The 12,083-nt window shown below is 43.2% G+C and overlaps 1 protein-coding gene across 1 annotated transcript in view; it reads left to right on the top strand.

The window, feature by feature from the left end:
* Positions 1-12,083, top strand: part of LOC135204153 (uncharacterized) — a gene marked incomplete in the record, with an annotated part of 33,647 nt that overhangs the window by 2,162 nt on the left and 19,402 nt on the right. The window contains 2 exon segments of the mRNA XM_064234183.1: positions 8,413-8,612; positions 9,090-9,201. Coding sequence (XP_064090253.1) covers positions 8,413-8,612; positions 9,090-9,201 — 312 coding nt within the window.

The raw sequence follows: 12,083 nt of genomic DNA, 5'->3' as shown, positions 1-12,083 counted from the left end.
GGGTGGCAGGACTAGGAACCATTCCCGTTTTCTAATCAGATTCTCTCGTCGCCGGTAGTATCAAACATTGTTGTTACTTCCTCCTGACTGGAATTTTTTTAATTTTTTTTTTCACAACGCTTTTGATCATCTTTCGACTGATTTTTGGTGACGTACTTGGATCGTTGTTTGGCATTCGCTATCGTGGACTGTTTTTGGACTTCGCTTTGGATTTTCGTGAATATGTCTGATTCTAGTGTTAGCTTCAGAGTGTGTGTGAATGAGGGCTGTAAGGTGAGGATTCCGAAAGCTTCGGTAGATCCTCACACTACATGCAGTGGTTGTAGAAGGGTTGAATGCTCAATTGAGAATACGTGTAACGAGTGTGAGAGATTGAGTGCGCAAGAATGGAAGAATCTGACTTCTTACTTGAAGAAGTTAGAGAAAGATAGAGAGAGGAAGGCGGCTTACAAAAGCCGGAAAATGTCTAGTAGTTCTGTAGCTTCTTCTTCTCATAATTATGCCCATTCTATTTCAGCCCGTTCACAAGTTAATCCCTCTGATTCCGCCTCAGAAATAGCGGAACTCAGAGCTTCCCTTCAAAAAATGCAAGAAAAAAAATGGAAGCATTGAAGGTAAGAGAAGTGAATGTGGTTTCTCGAGTGATGTTAGTGTCAGTGTAGTGGAGGGGGCGTCTGGTCATCTCTGCGACGCTCCCAGGCTTAGACCTCTTCCAAGCTCCCTGGCCCAGAGGAGAAGGAAAGTCGAAAGCCTAGCCGTCGTGGAGAATCCCCAACGATCAGGCGTCCCTTCGGCAGAATCTTATACATCTCAGACTGCCAGGGACAGCTATAGGAAAAGCGTCCTTCGTGAGTGCTTTTCATCATCTAGTTCGCCTTCTCCGAGAAGAGGATGGAAGGAATCTAAGCTTTCATGTCCGCTGAAAAGGAATTGGAAAGAACCTGAGCTCAATTCTAGCCCCGAGCGCTTCTCTGAAGAGGATGCGCCTTCGGTAATCAAGAAAGCTAGAAAGGAGTTAGATCCTTGGAATGTAAAAGACTCTCGAGCGCCTTCCAGATCTCCTTCGACCAGGAAAATTTTGATGAATGTGCAGGAGCAATTAGCGTCTTTGGTAGGAGTACTTTCTAAAGAGCCTACTCGTAAAAAGGATGACAGGCTTCCGATTAAGAGATCCAAATACCGATCTCCTGTCGGGCGCGACGAACCCTCCAGGGGAGTTGTCACACAAGCGGCCATCTCTGGGGGGAGCGGTGCGTTAGGCAGGCGAGACGTGGGAAAGGAAGTAACTCCTGCCAAGCGTCTGGCGCCAACTAGGAGCCAGGCGCCAAGTAGGTGCAAAGAGCTGACTTTACTGTAGATCGTTCTAGGCCCAGATCTTCATCCAAGCAACAAGAGCCAACCTGGAAGAAGAGAGAACTCCTGATAGGAGTAAAGCGCCCGCTAAGCGCATATACTTGCCATTCGAAAAGGCGCATTCCATGACCGATACTCCTACCAAGCCACAGGTAGTATCGGAACTAGATGCGCCTTCCATAGGTCAGGAGTATTCGGAAAGAGATACTCCTGCCAGCGCCTCCTGAGTACTCTGACCTCGACACTCCTCCCAGGCGCCAGGAGTATTCTAGACTTTTTACTCCTACCAGGCGCCAGGAGTATTTGAAGCGCGATGCGCCTACCAAGCGCCAGGAGTATTCTGAGCTTAATACTCCTAACAGGCGCCAAGAGTATTTGGAGCGAGATGCGCCTACCAGACGGCCAGGAGATTCGAGAGTGTTATGACTGTCAGGGGCGCCAGGAGTATTCCAAACAGGATATTCCTACCGCAGGCCCCAGGAGTATCTCAGCGAGATTACTCCTGCTAAACGCCAGGCGCATTCTCCTCATGAAGAGCTTGACATGCCGACAGGAGTCTAACAGGCGTAAAAGCAGTGATACGTGACTCGCCTAATGATAAACGTAAGGAGAGTTACTCCTAGCCCCTCTCCTAATAGAAGTGCTTCTTCTTCGGAAAGGAAGAAATCAAGAGAGGAGACAGAGGAGGGAAGGGAGCCTTCTCCTTCCGATCCTATTAATTTAGATGACGTCTCGGAGGACGAAGTTACTACAGAGGAAGGGCCTTTCGAACTTACAAAGTTCTTTCTGCTCTTCTCTTAGAAGAATATGGAGATGCATTGACTCCAGTCGCTCCTCCTTCTCCTCGCTCTCTATTTTCAAGTACGAAGGCACACAAGTCTTCATCTTTCCTGAAAATGAAGCCTGCCATATCCATGAAAAGGGCTTTACAATCTCTTGAACTCCTGGATCAGACTAAGAAGGAGTTAGGAAGGACGATCTTTTGCATGCCTCCGCTAAATTAAGGGGTAGGAGAGGCATATGGTACGAACGGAGAAAATATGGATTGTCTCTGCCCGTTTCAGCTGAATCCGGACTTCTCCAGTCGTAGACTCGTGAGGAGACATGCCTTAAATTCAGCGAAAGCAACATGGGGTCTTTCGGAAATGGACCATCTCCTCAAGGGACTTTTTCATACCTTAGAAGTATTTAACTTCCTAGATTGGTCCCTTGGGGTTATTGCTAAGAAGTTCATGAAAAGAACAACTAAGCCCTGAAAACCTTGCAAAGCATCCTTACATGCATCGATAAGGCGGTTCAAGATGGATCGGCGGAAGTGTGCTCCCTCTTCGGTGCGGGAATTCTAAAGAAGAGAGCGGTTCATAGTGCCTTTCTCACTAAGGCCGTCTCACCTTCGCAGAGATCCGCTTTGCTGTATGCGCCTCTCATAACATTTAAAACTTTATTTCCTTCGCAGTTGGTGAGAGACATTGCCCATTCGCTAACTGAGAAAGCCACTCAAGATCTTTTAAGGCAATCCTCAAGGAAAAATAGACCTGTGGCTAGTGAGGAAAAGAAAGCCTCTAGGCCAGCTCAACAACAGCAGCCCTTTCGAGGAGGCCCTCAGGCTAGATCCATCGTCAGAAGAAAGTCAACGGAAAAAAAAAAGGGGAAGATCTGCCTTCCGTCCCTTTAAGAAGAAAAAGGGAAAATGAGAAATCTTTCCTCCAGACACCTGTAGGAGCCAGGTTACCAATTCTTTGCGGGAGCATGGGAAGACATAGGATCCGATCCTTGGTCGATGTAACAATAATCAAGAAGGGTTATTATATCCCATTCAAGGACAGGCCCCCCTTGACAACATCACCGAGGGAACTGTCAGCCAGATACAGGGACCCTGTTCTGATGGATACTCTTCGTACAAATGGTGGAACAGATTTTGGGACAATAAAGAGCAATAAGCTGGTACGGGATCCAAAGCTCGTTTTTACTCGCTTTGTTTTCGTAGCAAATGCCTCTGGGGATGGAGACCGGTACTGGATGTAAGTTCGCTGAACAAATTCGTACAACAAACAGAAGTTCGCATGGAGACGTCTGCCCTCAGTACTTGCAGCTCTCCGTCAAGGAGATTGGATGGCGTCCCTAGATCTTCAAGACGCATATTTCCACGTCCCGATTCACCATTCGTCGAAGAAGTACCTTCGTTTCATGTTTGAGGGAAGGATCTATCAGTTCAGGGCCCTGTTTCGTTTCCGCCTTTCTACGGCTCCCCAAGTCTTTACCAGACTTGATGAAAAATGTGTCAAAACACCTTCACGATGAGGGATAAACGTCTCCCTATACCTGGACGACTGGCTCATCAGGGCCAGGTCTCAAAAGCAGTGTCTGGAGGACCTGTCAACAATCCTAGAATTGACAAAGACATTAGGATTAATCGTGAACCTCGAGAAATCTCAGATGGTCCCCAGCCAGAACGTAGTCTATCTGGGGATTCGATGGATTCTCGGGGTTTTCGAGTATTTCCTTCTCAAGAGAGAGTAAGGAAAGGCTGTGCCACAGTATTGAACTTCTTAAAGAAAGAGCGTACTTCAGCGAGAGAATGGTTGAGCCTTCTGGGGACCCTTTCCTCGCTCGAACAGTTCTTTCCTCTAGGAAGACTACATCTCCGTCCGCTTCAGTTCTTCCTGAGAAGCAGTTGGAGTTGGAAGACAGGACAGCTCTCGGACACTTTTCCAATCTCATTAGAAAGTAAAGCAACAATTAAGGTGGTGGTTGACCACCCCTTAGAAGAAAACAAAGGAGTATCCTTAGAAGTTCGGAACCCAAACCTGACATTGTTCTCAGACGCGTCGGAGACAGGTTGGGGGTCGCGACTTTGAGGGGTCCCAAAAGGGAAGTGTCAGGCACCTGGTCGGAAGAGCAGGTGTCATGCCACATAAATTGCAAGGAGCTCTTTGCGATTCACCTCGCGCTAAGGAGCTTCGAGCAGATAGTCAGAGACAAAGTAATACAGATAAACTCTGACAATACGACCGCTCTGGCGTATGTCAAGAAACAAGGAGAACTCACTCTCTCGCCCTATACGAAACTGGCAAGAGATCTGCTGATTTGGGCAAATCAAAGGAACGTGGTTCTTCTAACGAGATTTGTTCAAGGAGAGAGGAAACGTGAAAGGGCGGACAGACTGAGCAGGAGGTTCCAGGTCCTTCCTACAGAATGGACCCTCCACCCTCGGAAGTCTGTCAGACCCTTTGGTATCTTTGGGGGAACCGCAGATGAGTCTATTCGCCACGTTTCTCTCCAAAAGGATAGATACATTTTGTGCGCCCTGGTAGAAGAATCCGCAGGGCTTTGCAATAGATGCCTTTCTCCTGGACTGGTCAGGGCTAGACGTGTACGCTTTTCCCCCCTTCAAGATTCTGGGGGAAGTAGTCAGAAAAGTTTGTGGCCTCGAAGGGAACCAGAATGACTCTGATAGCCCCATATTGGCCATCCCGAATTTGGTTCACGGAGGTGATGGAGTGGACAGTGGACTTCCCCCCCCAGATCTCTTCCAAACAGGATAGATCTGCTCAAACAACCCCCCCCACTTCGAGAGGTACCATCAAAATCTACCCGCTCTTGCTCTGACTGCCTTTCGACTATTGAAAGACTTGTCAGAGCGAGAGGGTTTTCTCGCAAGGCGGCAAGCGCAATTGCTAGAGCCCGCAGGATCTAATCTCACTAGGCGAGTGTACCAATCGAAGTGGGAAGTTTTCAGAAACTGGTGCAGGTCGAAGAAGCTGTCTCTTCCAATACCTCTGTAACCGAAATTGCGGATTTCCTTCTTTTCCTGAGGAAAAGTCACATCTTTCTGTACCAACAATTAAAGGATACAGAAGTATGCTTTCGTCAGTCTTTAGAAACAGGGGCTTAGACTTGACGAATATAAAGATTTGCACGATCTCATCCGCTCCTTTGAAACGTCGAAGTCGTAGAGCCTAGGATTCCGAGCTGGAACTTAGATGTGGTTCTGAAATTTCTGTCCTCGGAAAAGTTCGAACCACCTCCATACGGCTTCATTCCGGGATATCACTAGAAAAGTGTATATTTCTGCTATCTTCTGGCTTACGGCCTAAAAGGGTCAGCGAGTTTGCAACGGCCCTTGAGTTCCACGATATTTGGCTTCTAAAGAAGATTTCTGCGATTTGTTCATTCCACCGCCTCTTTTTCTTGCCAAAAACGAGAACCCTTCGAAATCCCTGGCCTAGGAGTTTCGAGGTAAAAGGACTTACTAGCCTAGTAGGCAGAGAAATAGAAAGATCACTTTGTCCAGTTAGAGCACTGAAATTCTATCTGGACAGAAAGAATCGGTTGGTTGGGAGGCTCACAACATGGTCTATGGTGCTCGGTGAAAGACCCCAAGAGACCTATGTCTAAAAATGCTTTGGCCTTCTTTGTTAGAAGTGTAATTACCGAGGTTCATAAGAACTGCCCAGATGACTCTTTTAATCTATTAAGAGTAAGAGCTCATGAGGTAGGGGCAATCGCGACATCAATTGCGTTCCAGAGAAATATGTCACAAAAATAAAATATTTTGGACGCAACCTATTGGAGATGCAACTCAGTATTTGCATCTCATTATTTAAAGATGTGTGAGTAACGTATGAGAAATGTTTTTCTCTAGGTCCGTTTGTGTCAGCACAGACGGTTCTGGGTAAAGGAGAGAGCACCGATCCTTAAGTATGTGTACGTAACCCTCTTGTCGGATGTGTTCTTGTGTTTCCTGTGCATGGGAGTGTCAGATGTCGCACTGGCGGCCTTCACTTCTCTTCATTAGGAAATCGAGTGACAGCTGACTATTAGAAGGGTACAAAATTTTGTTTGATTTTGTATGTATGATTTCGAGTTTGTGGTTGTTTTTGCTAAGAGTTTGGGGATGACTCTTAACAATCTTGAACTAACACGGGTTAGGATCGGGTGATCGGGATCGGTTGTGTGCTCCTTAAAGAAGGCGTGTTGTCATATAAGCGGATTAGCACCCCTTGACAAATGCCAGTTAGGCTCTGCCGAGTAAGTGGATAAGACCCCATCGACAGACCAGCAAGAACTCTTGGCCAGATCACTATCTCGCTAAGGCTCTTGAGGTGAAGCAGACTCCTGGGCAGTAGCCACGAAGTCTTCCATCTAATAAGGTAGGAACCAAGGTTTATTTATTCCTACAACATATGTTGTTTACCTGTTCTAGTCAGTAAGTTAGCTGTCTCTTGCCCTCCACCAAAGGGTGTCAATCAGCTATGTATATATCTGACAGGTAAGTTGAATGTATGAAAAATGATATTGTTATGATACTAAGTAAAAGTTTCATACATACTTACCTGGCAAGATATATACGATTGAAGACCCACCCAGCCTCCCCGCAGGAAGACAGGTGGAAGAGAGAATCTGATTAGAAAAACGGGAATGGTTCCTAGTCCTTGGCCACCCAGAGCAGGGCGGTAGATTCACCTGACCTACCTGTAGGCGAGTGCCGCGAAATTTGAATTTCTGTCGGGGACGGACGGAGTCGTAGCTATGTATATATCTGCCCAGGTAAGTATGTATGAAACTTTATTGTATCATAACAATATCATTGTTTACCTGTCTATTCCATGTTAGCTGTCTCTTACCCTCCACCAAAGGGTGTCAATCAGCTATGTATATATCTGACAGGTAAGTTGATTGTATGAAAATGATATTGTTATAATACAATAAAGTTTCATACATACTTACCTGGCATATATACGATTAATGGCCCGGCCCAGCCTCCCCCCCGCAGGAGACAGGTTGGAAGAGAGAAAATATGAATAGAAAACGGGAAATGGTTCCTAATCTGCCCACCCAGGGCAGGACGGTAGATCACCTGACCTACCTGCAGCGTGTGCCGCGAAATTTGAATTTCTGTCGGGGACGACGGAGTCTTAGCTATGTATATATCTGCCAGGTAAGTATGTATAAAACTTTATTGTATTATAACAATATCATTTTTTTTCTTTGGTTTGTTTGAAAGGAGTTTGGGGATAGCTCTTTTCAAACTAAGCACAAACCCTCGTGTTAGGATCAGGTGATCGGGATCGGTGTTGTGCTCCTTAATTATGCCCCTAGGCATAGGTGTATTGTCATGTAAGTGGATAAGACCCCATTGACAAATGACCATTAGATTCTGTCGAGTAAGTGGATAAGACCCCGTTGACAGATCTACAAGAACTCTTAGCCATAGGTCACATCCTTGCTGAGGCTCTTGAGACGAAGCAGACTACTAGCAATAGCTAGGAAGTCGACCCTTCGTCTAAACACATAGGAACCAAGGTTTAATTTTTATTTATTTATTACCTACAACCGTATGTTGTTTTACCTGTCTAATCAGGAATTAGCTGTCTCTTACCCTCTGCCAAAGGTGCCAATCAGCTAAGTATATATCTGACAGGGAAGTTGAATGTATGAAAATGATATTGTTATTGTACAGTAAAGTTTCATACATACTTACCTGGCAGATATATACGATTGAATGGCCCACCCAGCCTCCCCTCAGGAGACAGGTGGAAGAGAAAATCTGGTTCTAGAAGGTAATGGTTCCTATTCCTGCCACCCAGCGGCGGGACGGTAGATCACCTGACCTACCTACCTGTAGCGTGTGCCGCGAAATTCGAATTTCTATTGGGGACGACGGAGTCTATAGCTAAGTATATATCTGCCAGGTAACTATGTATGAAACTTTATTGTACAATAACAATATCATTTTAGTTCAGTAATTTGATATGAAAAATTAAGTGGTGTTTGTTCTCTTTAATTTCTTTGTGGCATTAGCTGTAAATAGGGTTTGTACTGTTGTTTCTAAGATTTTAGTTTGTCAAAAAGGGGAATGTAGTAGCATTTGATGCTATTCTAAGAATTATGTAGTTTTGGCTATCATTCTCATGCAGGATTAGAACCTGGAAACTTCTCAGAGGTGGTTACAGTTTTGCACTTCTTTATGTTTTTGTTAGGGGAAAATGCATTTGTATAGAATTAGATGCAATGATTTTTTGTCCTGACTCAAACCCTTGAATATTATATTTTCAGGCATCAAGTCGGCAAAAGAGCAGAGAAATTGTCAAAGCACTCACGGCAAAAGCATGGAAAGGGAAGAACTAGAAGTTTCCGTGTTTTTGCCCCTTCAGGTTCATCTTCGGGTGTATACTTAAGGGCAAAAAACCCTCAGAGGTTAGGTGAACGTTTAGGAGATGGTGTTGATGCTAATAATTTGAAAGAAATCATACCTGGTAAGGTTTGATACATTTTTAGATTTCACTTTTTGTTTTTGTCTCATTACAGTTGTATTTGGGTAGAGGTTGCTTAGATAATAGAGATCAGATATGAATACAGTAGTAATTGTTTTCTTACCAAGTCTTTTAACCACACTACTGCTTCACTAATAATTCCTGAAAAGTTTGAATCTATTTGCATCATATAATGGAACATGTGCGCTGGGAATTCATAATCCAAGTAGTTTCATTGAATTCTTATACACTCATTTGTAGCATCATCCATAATTGTTATGAAGAAAATGGACACAGTTGATCCTTGAAGGACACCAACATTATTCTCAAATACTTTGATATATTTATTGTTTTTTTTTTCACATTATTTCATGGGTTACACGAAAATACAATGGCTCAATTGTTACTTATGTCATACTTTTCAAAATGTTTTTTTGCTTTTAGAATTGTTTAATGGCTTTTCTTGTTTCTTTTTTGCAGAAGAAGTGATAAAATGTGCTGATAATAGAGAAGAGGAGGGACTGAATGATAGCTCCATGTATTTTCTAGTCACAAATAGCCAAAAAATTGCTCAGGCCAATGCTGCTGTTAGGTATGTTTTGATATTTAAATTTATTTCATACATATAGTTTGTGTTCCTACACAAAGTACAGAAACTAATGGATTTTACTTACATTTATTGACAGAGAAAGAAGCCCACTCAAGTGACAAAACTACCTGTGCAGTACTAGGGTTGTCAAAGAGTGAGGGGGTGTTTATGCCATTTTACTCTTTAGATTGGAGAAGATAAAAGTGGTTTTAGACAGTTCAATTAGATTGGAGAAGATAAAAGGGGTTTTAGACAGTTCAATAGACATCTAAACCTACAGAAGGAAATCCAGGAGTTAAAGTGGAGGGAGAAAAGAAGTCCATTTATAAGTTAGGTTTACTTATTAATTAGTATCTTGCCAAGTTTAGATGTTGGCAAAGTAGACTTGACTGACAACATAGCTCTCTTTAAGTTTAAGAGTTTGAGACGAGAGTCACAGAAGACCGCACTGGATAGAGCACAGGCACTCCTTGGTTAACGGCATGGGTTCCGTTCCTGGCAGAGTGCTTCTTCTTCTTCTTCCTAGCTTAAACCCATTTTTATATGGGGTCGCCATTGCGAATAAGTCGTCTCCATCGATTTCTGTCCTGTGCCTCGTTCTCATTTATACCTTTCAATTCCATATCTTCCCCTACACAATCACGCCATCTCTTTCTTGGTCTTCCCTTCTTCCTTCTACCCAGCACTTCCATTTCCATTGTATGTCTTCCAACATGACGTTCCTCCCTTCGTAACAGGTGTCCATACCATCGAAGCCTTCCTTCCTGTATTTTCTTCGTTCCTGGCAGAGTGCTGATAACCAAAAATTGTTGATAACTGAAACATCACAATGATTATGGTAATACGTGGTGTTCATGATGTCATAAGCTCCAATAAAGGGATTTTGACGAAGGAAAAATCTATTTCAGGGTGATTGGCTCGTGTCGCCCTATGAAAGTATCCTTAATATCATTCTTTCTAGGTAAAATTAATCTAAAATTACCAGAGAAAAACAAAATTAAGAAAATGTCAGTAAAACTGACTCGCTCACTCTATAAAAGAAGTGTCAGTATGAGAATATAGGCGAGTGGGATCACTATAACACCCCACGAAGTCCAATTCACCATTTAGACCTTCCAACATAAAATCCCCACCAGAGAGAGCTGATACCAAAGGGTGATGCGGGCCGCTACTACTACTACTACCGAGCGCCACGGACAGCAGCGCCCCCTAGCGGTCATCCTTAATCTATGAACATCTTGTCCTGCAGGGTGGGTAAAAGAAGACAGGGTGGGTTTTCATAGGCGACACGAGCCAATCACCCAGAAATAGATTTTTCCTTCGTCAAAATCCCTTTTCTGGGCTCAGCTCGTGTCGGCCTATGAAAATGTACCAGAGAAACAGACAAGATGGGAATAAGGACAAATGAAACCCAATAGTAAAAAAGAGATATATAATATAAGTGAATCAGGGACATTACAGTATACAAACAAGTACTTGAAGCTAACTTATCCTAATACAATGGTATGATAAAGAAAGCAATTAATATAAAGTACTTAAAAATTAACTTATATTAGACATAGTAACACATAATAATGTAATGGCAAAATAACAAGGAGTGATTCACTTAAATAAGATATTTACAAAATATACAAACACATTGTGTTCTACCCTAGCATAAAAATAAGGGTAGAAACACTGAAGTACATTATATGTACATAATGTGGATGTCCCTAGCAAAAAAATAAGGGACAATCCACCAATATGATTCTAGCGGCTAAGGCTAGAGTATTCCGAGTAGCATGGCAATAGGGTGAGGCATGTTGGATGAGGTAGGTAGAAAGGAGACCTGGATCTATACTACAACTACTATGCAGTATCAGGAGAAACAATGTTTCCCGCTGCTACTGCAGAAAATTTTAAAGATTCCAAGGACTTTAGATAATGACGTTTAAAGACTGTCGGTGATTTCCATCCAGTATACTTTTTAAGATCCTCAAAGTTCATATGTTGAAAGTAATTAATTGAGGTGGCTACTCCTCTGATGTCATGTGCTTTTGGAAATGAATCAGGATTGGCTTGTTTAATGAAGTAAAGGATCTGTTGTCTGATTCCTTTTACTGATAAAGTGCCACCTTTTTCTCTCATAAAGAGAGAAACCTGAGGATCTTGAGGATGTACGAGATAGAAAGGCTCTTAAAGTTGATACTGGGCAGAGAGAAGGATCTTGCGGAAGTGGGATGACTTTCCAAGGAGCCCACCTTGCCAAGGATCCTCATTTTTAGCTAAAAAGCTACGATCCGGTGATAGTAGAACTTCTCCTGGGATGGGGGAATTCCACATGACCCGCATCTCTGATAGAGCCCACAGTTTCTGAAATTCTGGCTCCGAAGCCAGGCTTAATAAAAATAACGTCTTTCTAAGAAGCATTATAAAAGTGCAACACGTTGTCAGTATCTGAGCTAGTTTGAGGACATCATTTAAGAACCATGAAACTGCAGTGGAGGCCTTTGAGAGGGTCTAAGTCGAGCACAGGCTTTGGGAATAGATGTAAAGTAAGAATCTGTTTAGGTCTATTTGGAAACCCAACTGAAAGATTTTCTTCAAAGCCGATTTATGAGTAGTAATAGTGCTAGCTGCTAAGCCTTTTTCAAACAAAGATCTGAAAAAGGATATAGCTAAGTTAACTGTCATGGTTGTGGTGTTCGATTCTTTCAGGAAGGATGCTAATTTTTAACAGCTGAGTCATATTGTCTAATAGTTGACTCTCTTTTATCTGATTCTAGGAAGAGGATGTTTTGTGGATCAATGTTAGCATCTTTGTTAGCCGCAAACTTCATGAAGTCCATAAAGTTAGGGTCTGAAGAATTCCTAGAGGAACGAACACAGTCCTCATTTGTACTGAT

Source organism: Macrobrachium nipponense, chromosome 44 (assembly GCF_015104395.2).
Source record: "Macrobrachium nipponense isolate FS-2020 chromosome 44, ASM1510439v2, whole genome shotgun sequence".
In the NCBI taxonomy this organism is placed as follows: Eukaryota; Metazoa; Arthropoda; class Malacostraca; order Decapoda; family Palaemonidae; genus Macrobrachium; species Macrobrachium nipponense.
This window is presented reverse-complemented; position numbering and strand designations above follow the sequence as displayed.